This window comes from Diabrotica virgifera, chromosome 8, assembly GCF_917563875.1.
Source record: "Diabrotica virgifera virgifera chromosome 8, PGI_DIABVI_V3a".
Taxonomy (NCBI): Eukaryota; Metazoa; Arthropoda; class Insecta; order Coleoptera; family Chrysomelidae; genus Diabrotica; species Diabrotica virgifera.
The window spans coordinates 33,785,662-33,810,089 of NC_065450.1; the positions used below are offsets into that span (position 1 = coordinate 33,785,662).

The 24,428-nt window shown below is 32.0% G+C and overlaps 1 protein-coding gene across 14 annotated transcripts in view; it reads left to right on the plus strand.

The window, feature by feature from the left end:
- The window catches only part of LOC114336519 (TLD domain-containing protein 2), a 911,210-nt gene that overhangs the window by 836,580 nt on the left and 50,202 nt on the right, over window positions 1–24,428 (plus strand). Inside the window, exon 1 of one of the 14 annotated variants that reach the window (XM_050659412.1) lies at window positions 8,235–8,378. The exons of 12 other annotated variants lie outside the window; for them this stretch is intronic. In XM_050659412.1, the coding sequence (XP_050515369.1) occupies window positions 8,286–8,378 (93 nt within the window). In that variant the 5' untranslated portion in view covers window positions 8,235–8,285. Of the gene's footprint in view, window positions 1–8,234; window positions 8,379–10,883; window positions 11,129–24,428 lie in introns of those variants that run through there. One more of the 14 variants, XM_050659409.1, reaches the window with a different exon arrangement.

The window sequence follows — 24,428 nt, forward strand, 5'->3', positions numbered from 1 at the left end:
TTGAAATTTGTTATTAAAATTTTTTCGCACAATAATTATCAATGTCTTCGGGTTACTACTGAAAATAGACTGTAGAAAAATAATGTAAAAATTTGATCTCATCATCGTTCAAGCTATACCTTATCGTGTAAGCTTTAACGTTTTCATGTCAAAATTCCTTTATATTTGGCCCATTCTAGTTTTTACAATTCTTTATATTGTGCTCTCACATTTTTCGCTATTGATTTTGCTTGTATACTATCTTTCAATAGGTTTCCATGTTTCTTATCTCCACTTTTCATAAGTATTTTTCCACATGTTTTTCTATCGTGTTTTGGGTCTACGTCTTGAACTTTTACCAAATTAACCCGATCAAGGAACATAAAATTTTACGAAAACCTCCAAAGAAATAAAGGAAGGATGAAAATTTGGGAATAGGTAGTTGAAATTGTCTATTGTATAAGAAAAACTTTACAATTCTACATCCCCTCCATTTTACAAAAATTGGAAAATACGGGGTGAAAAAAAATACGTTCAAAATAAGTCTGGAATTGAATATAATGACTAATTCTAAGCAACTTTTGTTCTATTTGTTCTGTTTTTTTTACAAAGTCAATACTTTTCGAGTTTTCATGTTCGAATTTCGAATTTTCTAGTGAATATGTTCATTTTTAACCAAAAAAAACATGTTTTTGGACGGTTTTTCGGAGATAACTCAAAAAGTAAGTATTTTAGCGAAAAAAATATTGTATTAATATAATATGTAGTAAAATTATAGCTTATAAAAAATTGAAAAAAATAGTGTATGCGTGGCTTCTTTTTCAAAATATACCTAAAAATGTAAATTATAAATAAAGTTTCAGATAGGTCGCTACAATCGTACTTAACCATATACAAATATGTGGTGGATTCGACAAATATTCAAAATATCTCGATAAACACCGGCTTATCCAAAAAGTACTAAGAGGCAAAAAAGTTTTAAAAATATTGTGTTTAACTAATGGTGCCACAATAATAATTTAATTGGAAACGTACACAAAAGTTGGGGGGGGGGGGTTAAGGGAACAAAACCCTCATAAAATTTTTATGGGGTGCAAAAATTTCACTTTAATTTTTTTTAAGATGTTGCTACCATAAGAGTTCCAAATGTCCATTTTCAATAAAAAAATCTCTAAGAGTTTTCGATATATGAAAAAAATTCGATTTTCATTTTGTAACTTCAAAGGGCTGTAACTTTTTTGTTTGCATTATTTTATATAGGTAAGTGAGGTTTAATCAACCTATTTTGACCCCAGAATCTGTGGTATAATTTATGACCAATCTTTTCGGGACACCCTGTATAAATAACACATAGACAAAGTAACTTGTGAAGTGGTAATGATAAATTTAATTTGTGATGCTTATTAGGGGGTGATTTTCGTGATTTTTTACCAAAAAATAAAAGGGACCAACAATATTTTGAGCCTAACTCACTTACATTTAATGTTACAAGTTTTTTTAAAAAACAAAAATAAACCTTTTTTTAAACACTTTAAAAAAGTTAAAATGAATTTTCCCCAAAAAGTGCTTCGTATTTAGGTTATTTCACATTGAAATATTCGATTTGGAATTCGACGAAGAAGAACCTACTTTTCATTAGCTGCAACTCTGCTTCTACTGGGTCTACAGATCCCATGTATACACCATTTTTTTTTCAATTTTTTATGAGCTATATTTTTGCTAAGAATATTTTTTCTCTAAAATACTTACTTTTTGAGTTATCTCCGAAAAACCGTCCAAAAACATGTTTTTTTCTGTTAAAATATAACATATTCACGCGCAAATAACTCGAAAAGTATTGACTTAGTGAAAAAACTCTATAGAACAAAAGTTGTTTAGAATCCAATTCCGGTCTTATTTTGAATGTATTTTTTTTTAATCAAGTATATTCAAATGGGAAATAAGCCACAATTTTACCTAAAAATGATTTTATTAACTATTATTTTTATTTTTTTTTACCTTCAGGAGGGGGGCATTCCTCTCCATTTTTGTAAAATGGAGGGGATGTTGAATTGTAAACTTTTTCTTATATAATAATAGACAATTTTAACTGCCTATTCCCAAATTTTCATCTTTTCTTTATTTTTTTTGGGGGTCAGATTGTTCTTTGATCGGGCTCCAATATCGCTGTTAAGAAGTTTATCTTTCCCTTCTGAATAATTTTTTATATCATCTTATCTTCTACGCTTTCATGATTTATCTTTATTATTAATATTTCAAGGAGTGTGTGGCCGCCTGTTACAAGCAAGTGGGTTTGAAAGTGCTCTCTCGGAAAAATTGTGAATTTGGGTACGTACACTTTACATTTAAACTGAAGAACTGTCAACCATATACCAATAGATGCAAAGAAGAGTTTGAGAAGAAAGATTTCAAAAAATATCATTCTATTCTTCTAATAAAAGGAAAAGTTCAAAATTAGTAAATTATTCCTTAAAATTAAAGTAAAAGTTTTTAGTATAACCAATTTTAATACATTAACTTTTTGCATTTTAAGTAACGTTTTTGTTCAAAACAGTAATTACGGTCTGCTAAAATAAAGGTGACCATACACTAAAATCTACCGAAGAAAAAATATGGAACAGAAAATTGATGCGATCCTTGAAAAACTACTAAAGTTAGACCTACTGGAAAAACAAAACATGAGAATGGAAGACAAAATCGACACAATCACTAAAGAGTTGGCAGAACTAACAGAAGAAAATACAGAGTTAAAAGAAAAGAATCAAGAACTTCAAACAATATGGCAAATTCAAGAAAGAAGGGTAGAAGTATTAGAAAGAGAAGTAAGAAAAAAGAATCTGATCATCCAAGGAATAGAAGAGATCGAAAATGAAGACGAAACGCAAATCAAGCATAAGATTTCAGAAATTTCAAGAAAATTGCAAGTAGAACTAAATACAGATCAGGATATTATAGAGATACGAAGACTTGGTATCAAAACTGTTAATAAGAAAAGACCGATCCTCATAGAATTCAAAAATTGGAGTAAAAAAAACGAGGTCCTTAAAGAAACAAAGAAATTAAAAGGTACAGACATATTCATAAATGAAGACTATCCAAAACACATACAAATTCAAAGAAATGAACTTCGCAAATATCAAAAAGAAGCAAGAGAGAAAGGTCAAAATGCAGGTATCCGTTATAACAAATTGCTTCTAAATGGCGAATTTTTCACTTTGAGTCAATTGCAAACCTTATCACAAGAAAATGAAGCTATAGTAATAGAAGACCAGAAGACGAATAGAGCTAGAAAATATGGTGATAGATCCCTCTCGGAGGAAGAGTTATCAATGGGCTCTACTACAGAAAGATCAACGAAAATAACGAAAACAGCGTACTCAAAAAACAAGTAACTAAAGCAAGTTGGACGGAGACAAAGAAAAAAGAAAATAGTACGAAAACAGCAATGGAAGAAGACACTACCGAAAACCGAAGAGAGAAAGAAATACTCACTGTCGGTGCGGACGCCTGCAGCGTACTTAATAGTAACAGTAATGTTAAGGTGATTAATTATTATTATGGCGACGGCGTCCGCATTGAGGGTGAAAATAGTAATAGTTATAGGTACAATAAGAGAAATGATGATTTTTTTATGAGAACATTTGATAATTTTGATTTTGTTTTTAATAGTGACGTAGACTTTAATTTTAAGAATAGGGGTAAAGATAACAGAATTGTAAAGGTAGGTCAGAAAAACGAGCAAACTGCAATAATAAACCAAGACATAACTCCTCATACTTGTAATGTTAGGGAAAGTCAGGGCAATAATAGAGCAAATAGTATTGGAAAGGACCGTCATCATAGGTTGACCGCTGGGGGCACATCGGGGGATTTTCCCAGCTCTAGTCAAATTAACGCAAAAAATCAAAATACAAGTAATGCTGAAATAAAAAGTGGCCTCGATGGCGACATAGAGACTGAATGTACGGAAGAGACTAGAAAACAGGATAAAACAAACAAAAAGGTGAATAAGTACAACAGGAAAAATAAAAATAAGAAAAGTGGAAAAATTTTAATTGGAACTTGGAATATAAGAACATTAGGAGAAATAGGAGAACTACAAAACCTTATTGAACAAATAAAAATCTACAAAATAGATATTTTAGCGTTGCAGGAAATGAGATGGAAGAACGAAGATATCTGGGAATATGGAAAATATCTAATATGTCATGGTAATTCAAAAGGTGGACAAGGTGGGATGGGCTTCATAATAAGTGAAAGATACAAACATGCGGTAAAAAGCTTTACTAATATAAACGAAAGGATAGCTATTCTGAAAATGAAAGGCAAGTTCTTTGATATTAATTTCATTAATGTGCACGCACCTACAGAGGACAAAGAAGCAGAAGAAAAAGAAAATTTCTATGCCAGATTAGACCAAGAAGTGTCAAATATAAACAATTATAGCGTTAAAATACTTTTAGGAGATTTAAACGCAAAAATAGGAAGAGAGGAATTATATCAGGGAACAATAGGTGCACATAGCCTGCACGAAATAAGTAATGACAACGGGCAAAGAATCATAGATTTTGCAACAGACAAAAAAATGGTGATAAGCAGTACAAAATTTCCACATAAAAATATCCACAAAGAAACATGGGTTTCTCCCGATATGAAAACAAGAAACCAGATCGACCACGTCTTAATAGGAGCAAGACATGCTTCAGACATTTCAGATGTGAGAAGTCATAGAGGGGCAAACAGCAGCTCCGATCACCACCTTGTGCTAATTAAATATAAACAAAAAATTACCGCCAAAGAAACAGAAGAAGGTGAAAAAAAGATCAAATACGCCTCAGATATATTGGCCTCTAATGAGGAAAACAGCAAGATATGAAACGAAAATAGAGAACATAATTGAACAGTATGATCAAGTAAATGAAAATCAGGTCAGAAATATCGAAGATAAATGGAGGGTCTTAAAAGAAGCAGTGATAACAGCTGCAAAAGAAGTAGTGGGGGAAAGCAAAGAACCTAGCCAAAAAAGATGGTATGACAAAGACTGCCAGAGACTAATGGAACAAAAAACCAAGCTAGGCTTAAAATGCTGAACAACAGTACGGAAGAAACCAAAGAGGAATATACTACAAGAAGACGACAATTAAAAAAACATCTAAGATTTAAAAAGAGGAAACACAATAAAGATAAGATTGAAAGGCTAGAAGAATATGAACAAAAACGTGAAATAAAACTATTTTATAAGGAAATAAATCTTGAAAAAAAAGGTTTCCAACCAAGAACAAAATTATGCAAAGATAAAAATGGGGACTTAATAGCAGACGAAAAGGGAGTGCTAAAACGGTGGAGAGAACATTTTAATGAACTGTTGAATAAACCAAATCAACGTTACGAAACAGAAGAGCTAAGATTAGTAGGAGAGATTGAAGTAGACCAATATGCACCAACAGAAGCAGAAATAAAAGAGGTAATAAAAAAAATGAAAAATAACAAAGCCCCAGGATGCGACACAATAACTGTAGAAATGTTAAAATATGGAGGACATAGAATACAGAGTGAAATATCAAAGTTAATACTAGAAATATGGACCACAGAAATAATGCCGGAACAATGGAAAATTGCAGTGATATGCCCTATACATAAGAAGGGAGATAAGTTAGATTGCAATAATCACCGAGGAATATCACTACTAAATGTTGGATACAAAATATTTAGCAAAATATTGGAATTAAGACTAAATAATATAATGGAACAAACAACAGGGGATTATCAAGGAGGTTTCAGGAAAGGCAGGTCAACTATAGACCAAATATTTACAGTAAGGCAAACGCTGGAAAAATTCTACGAGCGGAATACCGAACTACATCATCTATTTGTAGATTTCAAACAAGCGTATGACTCAATAATTAGAAAGGAATTATATAGCGCAATGCAAGAGTTAAATGTACCAAAAAAACTAATCAGATTAGTAAAACTATGCCTAACCAACACCAAAGCAAAAGTAAGGATCCAAAATCAACTGTCCGATGAATTTAACATTAATGAAGGTCTAACACAAGGGGATGCACTGTCAACAACACTTTTTAATCTTGCGTTGGAACAAGTAATCAGGAAAACTCCTATAGATAGGGATGGTACAATATTTACAAAGCTCAATCAGATCGTTGCCTACGCAGATGATATAGACATAATCAGCTGGACATTAAAAGACCTAGAAAAAATTTATACATATTTTAAAGAAGCGGCACAGACTATGGGTCTAGAAGTTAATGTCTCAACGACAAAGTACATGATAACAACTCGGGAAAAAGTACAAACGAAAGGCAACATATCTCTGAGCGGGCAAATATTTGAAAGAGTGGACCGTTTCAAATATTTAGGATCAACAATAACAGAAGGAAATAAAAACAGTGATGAGGTAACAGCAAGAATTTCGCTTGGAAACAAATGCTTCTACAGCCTACAAAATATCATAAAGTCAAAATCAGTATCGATTAATTCAAAAGTAAAAATATACACAACAATAATGAGACCTGTAGTAATGTATGCATCAGAAACATGGGCCTTGACTAGTGAACAAGAGGAACAACTTCTTAGATGGGAAAGAAAAATCTTAAGGAAAATATATGGACCTATACAGGAGAATGGAGAATGGCGTATAAGAATGAACCACGAAATAAACAGAGTGTTTAACAGACCTACTATCACAAAAGAAATACGAAGTAAACGACTGAGTTGGTTAGGACACGTAGAAAGGATGGATGATAAGAGAAATACAAAAAAAGTACTTAGAAAAGAATTAAATGGGAAAAGACCGAGAGGTAGGCCTAGAAAGAGATGGATTGATGGTATTAACCAGGATTTGAAAGACCTAGGAATACGAGAATGGGAAAAACAAGCAAAGGAAAGAAAAACATGGGCAGCTATAGTCAAACAAGCAAAGCACACATAACGCCGAAAAGACCTCCTCAAAAAAAGAAACAAGAAAGTAATATTTTAGATAAATATCGTTTAGAACTTTTGAGGAGTTATGCGTGTGGCTGGCCTCCACACCATGTAAAACTTTAGAGCCTAGAAACCCCAACGGGCGACCATGGCCCTCCATGGGCTGTCAGCGGTCACCGATGATGATGATGATGATTAATATTTCTTCCTGTTGCAGAATTATACGTCTGTTTAAAAAATCCTGCATCTTTATCCATTTCACTTATTTTTTATACCTGGTTGTTTTGTTCATTTATTAACAATTATTGTCACCCCACTTTATCGGTGCCACCTTTCCTTCTCATTTCGAGTCTTCTAGTATATATCACCAATAATGTTTTTATCCAGTTTGTCTGCTTAACTTTTTCTTTGGCTAAAAAATTTTAATTGTTGTTCAACTCCTTGTATAATCAGTACCAGTGTTTCCAACAGTGGAGAAAATTAAAAGTAAATTTAAAAGAAAATATTTTAGATGAGAAAACATAATCGTCAAATTCAATTTTATCTCATTGGTACCTAATTATTTGGTTATTAATTGTTTTTAATTTCATTAAATGAACCTTAAATTTAGCGTGATTTTTAAATACAACTATTTTTTGAGCTGTTAGTGAAGCAGACCAGACTTTGCATAATCATCTGGTGGTTCACTCATATTTTAATCAATTAAGGGGGGTATGGCTTGAAAAGTTCGAAATTTTAGTTTTTTTATTGTTATAAATAAAAGTTCATAACTTCAAGAACACTATCTGAAAATCTCCAATGGATCGGAACAAAATTACCGGAAATACAGCACGATGAATATCTCTACCTTCGACTCACTTTGCAGTAGCTTCGCGCCAGCGCGCTTGTGCGCAATGAGAATTCAACAGCTATTCAGCTTCTCATTTGTAAATTACTCCGCATTCAAAAACATATTCCGATGTGCATCACTTTAAGATTTGACAGACAAAAAAGAAATTGAAATTAAAAATTGTCAAAACTAAAATTTGTTGCGTGAAAGACGCGTTTAGAGGCTCACTATAGGCCCTATGATATGAGTGTTGATGTTAGTGTTTGATGTTAGTGTATGATCTTGGTATTAGTTTGAACACTGCATCGAAAAATTAATGCCTCTCCGTGGATTGGATTCAAACGCCGCCGGAGCAGGTTTATGTTTATGTGCTGAATGTTTTTTTGGCTGAATTTCAAAAATCGTGCATCTCTCTCGCTCCGAAGTACGCGCGATATGGAGCGCCAACTTCGGTGAATTATTTAGTGGATCGTGGTCAGAGTTGAAGGTGATTCGGTTTTCCGACTTTTTTTTTTGTTAATTTGTTGTTGTGATTATGCTCGCTACCAAGATGCGATTCGGAGACATTATTAAAAAAATTAAAAAGAAAACGAAATTGCGTAGTAGGAGTGATTTAGGTACTAAAAAGGTAATTATGTTTTTCAAATTTGAAAATGGGTGAGTTTGATATTAACCAATTATTGCTTGCTGCACTGAGTATATTTGCATATTTAAACAAAAAAAAAATGTTAAAAGATATTAAAATGCTTTATTTAGTCGGTTTATCATATCACCGTTTTTATCGTTCTTTCGCAGAGTTTTAATTGTTCTTCTGCTGCTGTCTTGTACGTGGGAGTTTAAAAAATCATGTTGCTTGATCCACTTCACTTATTTTGTTATACCTGGTTAGTTTGCTAATTTGTCAACAAATATTTCCTCTGCCTTTTTATCGATGTCCCAAAAATCATTCCATTCCTCCCTTTTCTTGTCATTTAAGACCAATGACAATTTAAGACAAAAAATTCTCATTTTATTCAAGAAGGAGATACCTATTATCAACTTAAGAATAAAATTAAATGAGCATGGACTTAGGTGGAATTTTCACAAAAATACGGCAATTATTATTAACGTTACACCTTTAAACTAACTACTTTTTAAAATAAGTTAAAATATACATAAAAGAATAAAACAATGTACCTACATTAGGATGAACGAGTTTCTTTGTATAGATAAAATATCATCCTAATGTAGGTACACTTTGTTTATTATTTTATGTGTATTTAACTTATTTTAAAAATTGTTAGTCTAACGGTCTAGTAAAGGTGTAATGTTAATGTTTTCTTTTCTGTTTGTTTGTACCTCTGTAAGTACATATTATTCATGTAATTTAATTCACAAGGTTCTCATCGCTTTGTTCAATAAATTGCAATCCACTTCTGATGAAGCCAACAATAAGTTGGCGAAATATTAAGTGACTAGAACAAATAATTGTTGTAATTCCACACCAACCGAATAGAACCTGATATTTATATCAAAAAGATTATTTTATATAATATACGGTCAACAAAAATCAAGAGAAATACTATACATACATTTATTATAAATTTACAGCGAAAAACGTAGACATAAAAGAAAACTTTTCATTAAACAGTTTTAATGACCTTTCTCTTAGTTTTGCCTTTTGTTCTTTTTTTTAACAAAAAGTAGATAAACATTATGATAAGTTAAGCTCGGTCATATTTTGACAAGTATATTGACATTACTGGTAGGTAGCATTATCTACAAAAATGTAGTATAATCCAATTACACGAGCTATAAATATTCCGAACTGTTTTGTTGTCTTTTACATTTTATCTTGTAGGTTACTGGTGTTAATTACTTTGAAACCACAAATACAATTTGTATATTTGTAATAATGTATCATATCATAATGTACTATGTCGCTGGACAAGTTCTTTCGTGTAGGTGTTCTTGGTTTATTGAGATTTCGAGGAAATAATAATTAGTAACCCAAAATTAGTAATTTTTGTGTAGATTCTGGGTAAATCATTTCTGTATCGTGATTTAAGATCGTCATCTATATCACTCGTTCTGAAATAACCATCTTTGATTTATCCAACTAATCTTCTCTAGTAGATTTTTTGACTTTCACTTTGAAGTCTTCATTTCGTAGAATATTTATATCTTGCATTTGACTATTCATTTGACTTCATTCTTTTCCATTATTCAATTAACTGCGTATCTTGTGTGTCTTCTACGTCCCAAAATTCTCGTATTCGTTAGTTTCGCTGTTTGTTCAATATAAACTTTTGGTACTGGTTTTCTTGTATCCTGAAATTTTTCTTGATCGGGAAAATGTGCACAATTTTACATTTTGGTTACTGTCTAAGAGGCACTAAATATTCTTACCATTTCTAACTTCTGTTAGGTACGAAGAATACTACATTATCCAATTCATGATAAAGAGTAAATAGAAGGAAAAACACTACTGGAAGAAACAAATGTTCTGGATAAGAAACAGAATAGACCGGGCTATACGTCGAAGAAATTATAAGAAGCAGAGCAGCAGAAGTCAGGAGTAGGCAGAAGAATCCGGCAGGTAGGGTCTGTCAGAAATGTATACTATCATCACTGCTGTTCAACATTTACTCTGAACTCTGAGGAAATCTTTCAAGAAGCAGTGGATGATGTTGAAACCGGAATTCGAATTAACGGAGAATGTATCAATAACATAAGATAGCGTCAATTAAAATTGGGACAATTCTCTAGAAATCAGATGTAGGATTGAGAAAGCAAGATCTGCATTTCAAAAAATGGCTAAGCGAAATGTCATGAATTATTAATCCCCATAAAAATCAGGTCAATTTCTTCTTAACACTTATCTTTTCGTGTTTGTTTGTTTTCTGAAAAATATCCTGATAATGTAAATTTGAGACGTGGGTGAAAATAATATCCTAAAATAAGCATAGCCTAATTACACATTTGCAACTCATTACCAAACCATATCTCAAAATATACACAAATAACGCCAAATACAATGCCATTTTTGTTTATCGCTATGTTTATTGATTAGTCATGGAAAATCTTAGGCAATTATAACACCGAATTAATAGAAATCGAATAAATTATAATCCAAACAGTAAAACGCTGTAGTCCTGAACATATGTTCGTAGTATTAAGTCATTATCTGCAACATCGGTTCTTATCAATCCGTTATTCGTGTTGTTTGTTGGTGCTGGTGAAAAATATTTGCTCCGTAGTTGAGTCTGACTCTTTAGTGCTTTCGGTGGATCAAACATGTCTTGTGTGCAAGTGAAACCACGTCGTCTGTTCAAAAGAAGTAAGAAAAAGACGAAAATCCCGGGAATACAAGAATGCAATAATAATACTAATACTAAGGTATGGAATAAATTATGTATTTATTTCAGGATTATTTCTATTATTAATTAATGGTAACCTACTTCTAGTTGATTTTATTCTGTATGATTTTTTTATCGTTAATTTTAATTTGAAAGAAGTTATCGTTGGTTAGGAATTCAAAGTGTTTCTATTGATTATGGATTTTGTCCCACTTTTATTTATACGCATATAGTCCAGAGAAATAAGGTTTTTCTCGTGACACTTCCCCCTCCAGGCCGAAACCAAATTTTTTGAATAGTATGGACATCTATATTATTAACCTATATGTTTCCTGCAGCCGATTTTGATGATATACATAGTTATAAACAAATGAAGATCGAAAAACGGTAAATTATCGCTTTTTTCGTCTATTACCAAAAAGTTAAGCACTTTAAACAAATTTGAGAGTAAGAAACTCATAAATCGTATAAAAAACTTCAATATGGCATTCGCTGAATATGTCCATCCTTATTGGTTGCTTAGAAAATTGCAAAATAAATCATAAATATTGAGTTTTTATAAATATTCATAACTTAGGTAAAAATTAACTTAGAATCTTCTTATTACACGGAATGCCGAGACTTCTTATACTTAAATTATATTTTAAATTTCAAAGCAATTGGTCAAATAGTTTAAAAGTTATTTAATTTGTTTTTCCCAAATTAATTTTTTTTGCAACACTATAAGTCAGAAAATTATGAGGTTACAATAATACTTCGGACAGTTTATGAAAGAAGAACATTTATACTATTACCTTAATTAAAAATAAATGACAAAAAATAATTTTAAACAGTGTAAAATTATTTTGCAAAAACATGTAGATTTTTTGCTTACTTATAAACAATTAGAATAACTTTTTAACCGTTACCCGTAGAAAAATTATTTTTTCATATTTAGAAAGACTGAATTTTTATACACATTTAGAAAGAAAAACAACTGTTCTAGGAGATTTAGGGACAAAGTTAGCCCCCCCATTTTTTTAATTCACATGTTTTTGCAAAATTATTTTGCAATATTTATAATTATTTTTTGTCATTTTTTTTAAATTAAATTAATACTGTAAATTTTCTTCTTTTATAAACTATCCAAAATATTACTGTAACTTCATCATTTTCTGACTTACAGTGTTGCAAAAAAAATTAATTTTGAATAAACAAATTAAATAACTTTTATACTATTTGACCAATTGCTTTGAAATTTAGGGTATAATTTAAGCACCATAAGTCTCAGCTTTCCGTGTAATAAGAAGGTTCTAAGTTAATTTTTACATAAGTTATGAATATTTATAAAAACTCAAAATTTATGATTTAGTTGGCAATTTTCTAAGTAACCAATAAGGATAGACATATTCAGCGAACACCATATTGAAGTTTTTTATACGGTTTATGAGTTTATTACTCCCAAATTTGTTTAAAGTGCCCAATTTTTTAGTAATAGACGAAAAAAGCGAAAATTTACCGTTTTCTGATCTTCATTTGTTTATAACTATGTATATCATCAAAATCGGCTGCAGGAAACATATAGGTTATCATTATAGATAACCATATTACTCGAAAAATTTGGTTTCAGCCTGGAGGGGGATGTGTCACCAACACGATATTTTTTTTCCTTATTTCTCTGAACTAATAGCAGACTGTGGGCATTTGGCATTTTTACCTAGGCCATTTTTATACAAAACATAATCATAAGATTAAATAAAACTAAAACTCAAACCAAACCTATATATGTACAAAATTCTTAACTACTCTCAAGGATCTGATGAACAATATTTCTCCACTTCTGTTTTGTGCTTTTCTTTTCCTCCAGTCCCTCATCTTCACGCGTTTAAGGTCCTGGTGATGGTAGGTTTCTTGTACAAAGCCATTAATTCATTGTTGGTTCTTCTCTCCCACCCGTCTTCTGTCTTATTTTCCCCGAATATCGCGTCTCAAAATTTTCCTTTCCCATCATTCCAGAGTATCATCTTCCTTCTTATTTAATGGCCATGCCTTGCAGGCATATTATGTTACTGTGGGTCTAATTAATGTCTTATATATTCGGAGTTTACCTTGTTTATTTTGAGTTAATTAGGGCTCTTAAACTACCTAGTTTTTTTATTCCTTTTTGCTATGCTGGCATCGAGCTCCCAATTCTGTTTTCCATTTTCATCGAATACTTACTACACCCAGGTATTCAAAATTGTCCAACCTTTTAAAACTATAACTTTTACTAAAATAGAAGCAGTGGCGGATCCAGGGGGGGCGATGGGGGCGATCGGCCCCTCCTCTCAACCCAAGTGATTTTTTTTTAATTATAATATATAAAGATTGCCTACAAAAACATTTATTTATTTTTTCAAACGGATAATTATACATGTCAAAATGAATTATGAATTACATATAAATATATTTTATTAGTATGGGACTTTGCTAAAACGGGCCAGTGACGCCAGTGTATTTGGAAATGAGTAATTTATAATCCTTATAAATTAAGAATTAAAAATGATCACTGATCACAGTAAGCATATTTAAAAAAATATCCTATATACTGTGAACGCAACTTAGCATCTCCACGTATAATTATAAAATCGTTTGCAGATAAAAGCTTCGCCGAAAATCTCTCGAAAATTGCGCGCCTAGCAAAAACTATATTAATTCGCCGAAAATATAAATATTATATATGTTCACACAGTGAAACAAAAGGAATCAGAAGCTTCTACCAAGAACTTAAAAAGTAAAATATTCAAATGTCGCAATATAACTGATTGTTTTTTAAAAATCAACGTAATTTGGGTGATAATATTAATAGTAATAGTAATGATGATAATAAAAATATGAACAAGGCACATCTTATCAGATAGATCATACTCATACTATGAGACCTACTGATCTTGGATCAAATTTAAGTTCTGAGAGCATTCAATACAAGTCATGCGATTTATGCAAGGCATGCAGTAAATACCAATTCTACTTTCGAGAGATTTATGGAAAAATGTATGTCTTATATGCATGAAAGTATATAAAGTATATATTATATAAGTCTATTTTATATCACGTTTGACAGAAGTGAGTATTTCTCCACGAGTACGATAGATAGTCACTTATGTCGCGGGATGCAATCATCCACATATATAAAATTATGGTAATAAATTCAATTCTAAACTTCATATGGGAAAGTACATCATGTGACACCTCATTTAAAAGCTTTTGAGATACTGATTACAAAAATGTATAGGCAATACTTGTGAAAAATGTCGGTCCAATGCTTTTTAAATGCATTCATTTTTTTTATAATCCTGAGAAAACTAATAAGTATTTTTGAAAAATTTAAACGCAAAATGCAATCTTACCTTATTACCGAGGGTCGAAAGTACCTGAAAACTTCTATAATGTTTATTTTAATAAGTTACAGGGGTAAAACAAAGAGAAAATTGAGTATGACTTATAACACGTTGACGGACAGTGCGTCAAATGTATAAGCAAGTGTTGTGACACTATATTTATTTTACAAAGTAGAATAGGGAAAAATGTAACGTCTATAGACATTGTGTCACATTACATCAATCGAATTAGACGTCTATAGACGTTCTGTAGGTACGTTAGCGTGTTAATTTCAAATATATCATTCAAAAGAAACTTTTTGTTTATTCTAATGGACTTTCGGCCCTCGGTAATAGTGTAATATTTTATTCTGCGTTTAAATTTTTCAAAGATTCTCGTATTAGTTTCCTCAGGATTGGAAAAAAAATTAATGCTTTTAAAAAGCATTTGACCAAAATTTTGCGCATATACGTATTATACATTTTTGTAATCAGTATTTCAAACGATTTTAAATGAAGTGTCACATGATGTACTTTCCCATTACATACGAAATAAAATTAAAACTATTTCTACATGAATTTTTTGCCTTGAAAAAAGTAAAGTATTTTGATTTTTTGAAAATTTCATTCGGTTAATTCATTATTACATTTCCGAAACTACTGTAAGTTGTTAACTTATAAAGTCTCATTTTGTAGGTTTTTTAAATTTCATTGATAATTCACTACATACATATATTTATTTTTATTTCGTCAACTTTATATATAGGGTGTCCCAACCCAAAAGTAGCGGAACCGTTGAATATTTCACAAAATGAACATCGGATCGAAAAAATGAAAAATATGTGTTCAATTATTTTTAAAAATCTATCAAATGATACCAAACACGACCCCCTACGTGGGATGGGGGTAGCTTTAAAATATTTAACGGAGACCCCCAGTTTAATTGCAGATTTGGATTCCTTACGTAAAAGTAAGCAACTTTTATTCGAGACATTTTTTCGAATTTTGGATAGATAGCGCTATAATCGGAAAAACGATTTATCGTGATACCATGGGTAATTTATAGAATTTTTTTAATATCTGTAGAAACATTCTCAAATGAAAAATCAAAAAACACAAGTTGAATATTTTTCAAAATCCTATCGAATCGAATGCCACTAAACACGACACGGTGTCATTCAATAGGTTTTTGAAAAATATTAAACACGTGTTTTTTAGTTTTTTCTTTGGAAGTGTATTTTTCGAGACAGACTATTTCTATATTATTATATTTCTATAGAATACAAAAAATGTCTCGAATAAAAGTTGCTTACTTTTACGTAAGGAATCCAAATCTGCAATAAAAACTGGGGGTTTCCGTTTACGATTTTAAATTGAGCCCCACCCCACCTCTAGGGGTTGGAGTAGGGGGTCGTATTTGGTGTCATTCGATAGATTTTTAAAAATTACTGAACAGGTATTTTTGAGTTCTTCGATCCGATTTTCATTTTAGCCAATCGGCCCCCCCTCTTAACGATGCTGGATCCGCCGCTGAATAGAAGTAGGTTGAATGCTCGAATATATGGAATCTATAGGAATAAAAGGCAGATATGGAGCATCTAGTTTATTAAATCTGGCCCAAGTATACTTTCGCTAACTTAGCATTATCAGGGATTTCGTCAAATTAGGAAGCTATCCCAGCAAAGTGCAACATTGGCAAGAAATTTTAAAAATCTGAAACTAATAAATACATATAACACACACTGGACATTCTGGACAAAGGACAAACAGATCAAAATTAATTAAAAATAAAATTATGCTACACTCTTTCAAAGTTATATGGGTCTATCGTAACATGTTGCCCTATTCTATCACGTCCCTCCCATGATAATATACATATTTTATTTTGTCTTCATTTAGATCCAATCCAAATCTCTGTGCTTGTTCAAGAATTTTCTTCACAACTCTTCTTCTTTCGCGGTTCTTGCTAGGATCGTTAGATTATCGGCAAATGCCAAGCACTGGTGCTCATTTTTCATGATTGTTTCTTCCACCTTCATGCTGAATTTTCTGATTACAGTTTCTAACACTAAGTTGAAGTATGTGGTGGATAAAGATCTCCCTCTCTCAAGACTTTTGCAACCGTAAATTGATCTGACATGTGACCGTGCTAAGCAATTTCACAGGTAGAGTTATTTAGTGTCATTTTTACTAGTCTGATCTATTTTTTTGGTATACCCAGATGTTCCATTGCTCGATATACTTTGACTCTATCGACTCTATCATATGCTTGTCTAAAATCCACAAACAAAACATGCAGAGGAACTTTACCGTCAGAACAAGTTTTGGTCTACAGTAGATGATCGTACAGCAGAATGTTCATAGTATTAAGTCATCAGTTATTGTCAATCCGTTATTCGTGTTGTTTGTTGGTGCTGGTGAAAACATATTTGTTCCATAGTTATTGTGAGTCTTTAGTGCTTTCAGTGGATCAAACATGTCTTGTGTGCAAGTGAAACCACGTTGTCTATTTAGAAAAAGTAAGAAAAAGACGAAAATACCGGAAAAACAAGAATGCAATAATAATACTAATACTAATTTACGGAATCAATTTATTTCAGGTTTATTTTCGATATTATTAATTATTAATATTGACTAGTGACCTACTTCTAGTTGATTTTATATTCTGTATGATTTTTTAATCATCAATTTTAATTTGAAAGTTATCGTTAGTTAGGAATTAAAATTGTTGATATTGATTATAGATTTCGTCCCACTTTTACTTCTATTAATACCATATTCGTCACCATATTATATAAAAAAAATATTTTTGCACGATAGTCGTAATTTAATATGAGGGTTTATAGATCTTTGATGTAGATGTCCGAGAAATGCAAAAATATCTTTATATTATGAATTTAAATTTAATTTCAATAAGCCTGAGGCCTGTCTCTCCAGTCCTGACCCCCGGAGAAAGTGTAATGGTCATCGTAATGTAATGTATTGCCCGTCTCCAAAGATTTCTGTCTCTGGTCATTGCTTTTAACTCACGTATATGTCTTTTCTTTCTTTATAAAAGAAGATAAAGGAAGAAATGGTGTAAAAGAAACTGTGACTGACTGCATAGAGAGAAAACAGCTTACATGGTATGGGCATGTTCAAAGAATACCAGACGAAAGGCTACCAAAGAACAATAACTAAAAAGTTGTCAGCTACCTGAATATTTCAGTGTAGAAAATCCTATTTCCTTGGACTAATATTAAAAAGTCACATATTATTGAAATCAACATCAACAACAATATTCACCGATCTGTGATACTGACGTATATTATGCTAATAAATATAAAATATATTTATAAGCTGCTAATAAACTACAAAGCCAACAAGCGATTGTGGGTAGCTTTCATATTTTGAGACAATACTAACAAATATTTAAACAAAACACTTAATCAAAATGCAAATAAAGAAGTGATTAATTCGGTGTATGTTAAATATTTTCGGAAGGTCTAAATAGGTCTATGACACTTGTTGCCTTTCGAGCTATCAAAATGAAAAAGGCCACATCAGTGAAAAATAAGATTTACGTGGAGAGGCGACAGTATGAGACGACCCTTTTGGAGAGAAACGGTAAGAGAAACATAAAGAGATCGCAAATACAATGGAATGACAACAAAAATAACCAAAACTTGGTTGTTAATAGGACAGAATACATTCAGAAATTATGAGAAATTTTTCTCTTGATCACAACATTTAATTTCGCTTATAACTTAACTATACGAACACACTACTGGAGCAGTTAAAGTGCTTGATACACTCTCGAACGAATTCCATCCAGAACAAGGTGTCAAACAAGCATGTATACTGTCTTCACAATTATTAAATTTAATATATATGAGGAGCATTTATTATGATAATAGCGCTTGACGGTTGGGATAAAGCCATCTCAACAAATGGCGGAAAAATAAACAACCTACGTTTTTCAGACGACACAGCCCTTTTTGAAAATGGTCAAGAGGAGTTAATTGATCTCATACGACTGGTTGAAAACAAAGTCAAATATATGGTCTGCAGTTAAACATAACAAAGACAAAGATGATAATGGATCGACTACACCAGGGGTTCCCAACCGGTGGTACGCGTACCACTGGTGGTACGCGGTAATATTTCAAGTGGTACGCGTCATAAGGGTGAAACAAGCGATTACGATGGGCCCCTGTCTGCGAAAGTACCAGTGCAGTTATTGTGCTTCCATATTAAGCTATAAAGCAATTTTGATGACCTCTGGGACTTCAAAGGATAGTGCTAAAAACCCTAAACCGCCAGCCAATCGGAAATACCACGAAAGCTACTTACAGTGTGGTTTTATAGTGAATTATAGTGGCACAGAAAATAGTAACAATCGTATTCTTTAACGTGTTGCTTGTTTCGAAACGCTTTCGAATCAAAGCATGAAGCCTTCTATGCTGATACGTCACCAACACACAAAGCACTCTGATGTGGTTGGTAAGCTGATCGAATTTTTTAGAAGAAAATCTACTTTTTTAAGAAAGAAAATAAATGCATCACTAGCTTTGTAAATATGATACTAACTTAATAAAGGCATCCTACCTTGCTAGACGTATAATTGCAAAAGGATGGAAAGCCTCTTTTACTACCGGCCGCTGTGAAAGTGGCCTAAACCGTGTTAGGAGAAAAGGCAATCAAAGAAATAAAAAAAAAACATTGCCAAACAACACAGTGAAAAGGCTAACTACTGATATATCTTCCAATATTGAAGAACAACTTTGTTTAAAACTTTAAGAATGCACATATTTTGCACTTCAATTAGGTGAAAGCACCGATATAACAAACATAGCACAGCTACTCGTATTTGTACGATTTGATTTTTATGAAGAATTTATAGAAGAGTTTTTGTTCTACAAACAACTTGAATCAAACACTACATAGGAACTCATACGTCAGGTAAATTGACAGGGTTAGCAGCAAAAATAAAGAAAATTACTTGCTCCTGAATGCCTAAGTAGACATTCTGTGATACATCGAGAAGAATTAGAATTAGAAATAATTAGTAGATATATTTCTAAAAAATCGGAGTGGGTGGCTTCCATTCCGTTTCATGCCCCCCCACCCCCCGATGTTTGATGGTACGCCGAAATCTTCAAAATATTTCAGGTGGTACGCAGTTGCTAAAAGGTTGGGAACCCCTGGACTACACAATCATTCATTCACACATAACCATAATTGTACGATTTGAGGTTGTGAACGTGTTACTTTTATGTGGGAGGATGATTGATCACAAACACAAGGTTCCTACAGGACGAAAACGTAGATGTAATCTGGCAAAAGCCGCCGTAGAAGGCAAAAATATGGAAGGACTATCAAATAGTCGTAGGCAGGAAATAGGTAGGTTTTTATGGGTCCCGGTGAATTCGTAACTATTTTAATCCACCATTCTAATTACAGGACAACTGGCAACTCTGGCCCTCAGCTAATTTTTCGATAACCCATCAAGTACTGGTGAATTTGTAACTTTCATTTTCTAAGTAGAAGTAAAGAAATACGAGCGAGATGTGGTATTATAGAAGAAATAAACATGTGGAACAAAAGAATAAAAATAGAATGGAATCAACACATAGAAAGAATGACAGAAAATAGAATAGTACGAATAGCAAGAGACAAATCGCCAAATGGAACAAGATCATTGGGACGACCGAGGAAAAAATTGCCAGACAACGTCAATTAAGGCTAAGAACCGAAGTAAAATAGACATTGAGCCTATTTATATAGTAGGAATAAAATTTTCTAAGTAGTTATATAGTACCTGTATAAATTACCCTCTTTGAAGGTGGAGTGAAAGTGGGTATAAGTTATTTTTGTGGTAAATTATTTTAAATTTTGCTTTAAAATATTCTTGTTATTTCTTACCTTTAAACCTAACTACCTGAGGTATTAGATTTAATCAATGGTTTCGAATTCATCTGTAGAAAGTTTCGAGTTAGCAGGGTCAGGTAGTAGAAAAGTTACGAATTGGCCGGTGTACATTTTAATTTGAAAACGTTTGTCATTAAAATTTGCGAGTTGGCGCGTGTCCGTTTTCATCCTATAGGTCTACGATAACTAAAAAAGTTGTCAACTACCTGGATATTTCAGTGTCCCGAACATGGTCTATTTCTTGCTTATTTCCCTGAAATATAATATGTATGATTTTAGTACTCGATTATAATTTATGTAGCGTACACAATGGAATTAGTTTTATTTCAAAATTAGATTCGGGACAGTGTTTCTTTGGAATTGACCCAATAAAAAAGTGAGAGCTATTTTTAATCTTCATATTTAAAATTTATGTAGAAAATATAAAATTCAACATTATGTGTGGTACAATCAATTTTTTATATAGTGTCTTTTTATATAAATAGTCACACAAGGTACGTTATGCACTGGTCCAACAGTTAACCACTAGCAGAAGCTTTTATTGCAATCATGGAGCTTCCTGTTCTCCATGGAAATCATAAAATACTACTGATGTTTCACATGTTGTAAACACTTACGAGAATTTATTAATATACTAAATATAATTGAGAGAAATTGTTCTTTTATTTTTATTTGTAATCGATAATATAAAATTTGCTACTCTTCTGCATGCAAATAAAGATAGTTTATGTTGAACAACACAACAACATAAAACTTGACATATAACCTAACCTTGAACGTAAATGATAACAGATAGATATCATTTGCGAAAACATGGATTTTATAAACAAAACATTTAAAATCAGGACAAGTTGTATTAGTAGTTGTAGAACTGTTGTAGTGTCATAGCTTTTTATACAGTGTGTTCCAACGAAAATTTGATCCCTCCCCCCAGAAACTCAGAAACCAAGATTTTCTTCACAATTTAAAAAAACACGTAAATTTGTATTGGAAGGGGGACACATTTTCATGCAAAATTCATGCCCTAAAAATAACCCCCTACTGCCCCGCATCAACCCACGGTTTTTTTAAATAGCAAGTGTAGTCGAGTGGCACATCATTTGAAAGGTATTTGTTTTTCTCTACACGACCCTCTATTCTTTTTAATTTACGGAATAATTATAAATATAATTTTGGATTTAACTATATAATAAATTTGTTAAGTCCAAGATTATCTTCAAATTTATTACGCAAATTAAAAAAATAGCTTGTCGTGTAGAGAAAAAAAAATACCTTTCAAATGATGTGCCACTTGACCACATTTGCTAATAAAAAAAGTGGGGGTTGATGCGGAGCAGCAGGGGGTTACATTTGAGGGCATGAATTTTGCATGAAAATTTGTCCCCCTCCCGATATAAATTGACGTGTTTTTTAAATTTTGAAGAAGCTCTTGGTTTCTGAGTTTCTGGGTGGGGAGGGAGGGTCAAATTTTCGTTGGAACAGACTGTATTATTATTAGTCCAGGAACCGAAGCTTTTCAGCTCGCAATTTTTACAGAATGGATCGATTTGCTTAAAAATTTGAGAATAAGTAGTGAATAGTCCAAGAATCAAAATCTATATGATGCCGAAAGGCGCTTTTACCATGGGTGTGGTTGCCACCTCACGTTGGGGTGGAATAACATTCATTTTAAGCAAGAAATGTTCTATACATTTTTTTTGATCAAATTAATATTTTTCGATTTATTCGCTATCGAAAGTGTTAGTTTTATATCGAAAAAATCAATGTTTTTCGATATTATACTCATTTACGATTCACTCAATTATTGCCGTAGAAAACCGTAGAAAATCTGATGTTAATCTTTCTATACTGAAGAAAATGGCATTTTTTACCAAAGTACAAAAATTCGTTATTCGCTTTTAACTCCACTTTTTTTAAAACTAATCAATCTAAACCAGTCAAACTTCTGGAATCTATTACTAATACATAAATAAAGAAGTATGAATGAGGCCAATGACCGAAAACACCGCTAACTTACATTATTAAGCTTACAATTGGATTTCTCCTTTTTTTTTCAAAAAAATATATTGATTTTTTAACCGTAACTTTTTTATTTTTTTATCCTAGAAAGTTTGGTAAAAAAGAATTTTGTAGGTCTCTACAAGATCTATAAGGCTATTATTATTAGATCTTTTTAAAATCCTAAGTCGCAAAAAGAGGTGACTGTAAAAGGGTTGGTAAAGGTGGTTGTTGCATGTTATTACAAGTTTTAATTATCAATAGCTCACTCAGTTTTTGCCGTAGAAAAATGTTTGCTAACCTCATTATTGGGAATTGAATAAGCTACAATTTTCGATTTACATATTTTTTCGTATCTCTGATGCTAATCTGTCTATTCTGAAGAAAAGGTACCAAACTACAAAAATTCGTTATTCGCTTTTAACTCCATTTTTCAAAAACTAATCATTCTAAGCCGCTCAAGCCTCTAGAACCTATTAATAATACATAAATATAGAAGTCGAAATAAGGTCAATGACTAATTTTAATTAGGGTCGTAAGTAGCGAGAACTTTCCGATCACTTTTTCGCTGAAAAAAATAATCACATTCTTTTCATAATAAGTCACTTAATTTTTAAGCTAGAGATTTTTTTTATTTCTGTAGATAGATATTTTTAAATGCTTTAAATTAGTCTGAACAAGTTATCCTCGAAAAATACACAGTTTTCCCGTCTTTTGAGTTTTAAACTACAATATTTAACATTTGACGAAGAAGAGCTAACATTTATAATAAAGTATAGCTCGATTACTATTGGTCTTAAAGAAATTAAAAAACTGTTTTTTTTTATTTTTTCAAAAGGTACATTTTTGTTAAACAAAGTTGTTTTGATAAAACGAAAACTTTTTGAGTTATTAGCAGAAAACTTTGCATTAAAACATTGATTTTTTCGATATAATAATAACACTTTCGATAGCGAATAAATCGAAAACTATTAATTTTATCAAAAAAATGTATAGAACGTTTTTTGCTTAGAATGAATGTTTTTACCAACTTTTGCGGTCAAAATAAAATAAAAAAAATTCCACCCCCGAGATGGGGTGGCAACCACTCCCATTGTAAAAGCACCTTTCGGCCGCATATAGATTTTGATCCTTGGACTATCTACTACTTATTCTCAAATTTTCAAGCAAATCGATGTATTCTGTAAAAATTGCGAGGTTTTGTCCTATTTTAATCTATATTACTTGGACTATATAGGTACTACGGCATTAAAAAAATTAATATTAATAATCCCTATAGAAAAGTAAACAAGACCCTTATGAAAACGCAAAAAAAAATAAATATTTTTGATATGAATTATCTGCATCATCTAAGCTCTAAGCAGTTATCAACTATCAGGTATATAAAACAATAAAATTCGCCTCATAATAACGTGTGAAAGAGAGACTTGGACATTGAACCAGCGTGAAACAACAAAATAATTAGTCTTAGAACAGAAGGTCATCCAGACGATCTATAGGCTTTGTAGAGACGAGATATCGGGAGAGTGAACACATAACCATGAACTCAAGCACTTCTATGGAGACGAAAATATAGTACGATACATCAAGGCATATCGTATCACACTGAGGACAGGGCATGTACTAAGATTCTGGAAAACGCCCGATGGCAGAAGGTCAGTTGATCGCACAAGAAAGATATGATAAGATGCAGTAACAGTGATTTACGTAAGATCAATGAGATTATTGCACAAAACCGGCAAGAGTGGCGAAAGGTAGTAAACGCGGTCAAGATCCAGAGAAGAAGAATAGAAGATGTTAGTTCCCATCTCTTACCATCTATGTAACTTATCCATCGGCTATCCATCTATTCCACCACCAATTGAAATCCACATATCCATTTTGGTTTCTTTGGTTTCGGCTGCGTTTAAATTTGTATTTTTCTGGCCAATGTATTGCTTGGATCATGAATCGAGTACACTACTTGCAGCGAAATTAGTATGCTAGCCCGCTGAACCAAGGAGATAACCGACTTCTCGAAGATCTGCACTGTTTGTGGTGCATTTTTTATTATTTGTACGATTTCTGAAGCAACGCAGAGAAACTAAAATATCT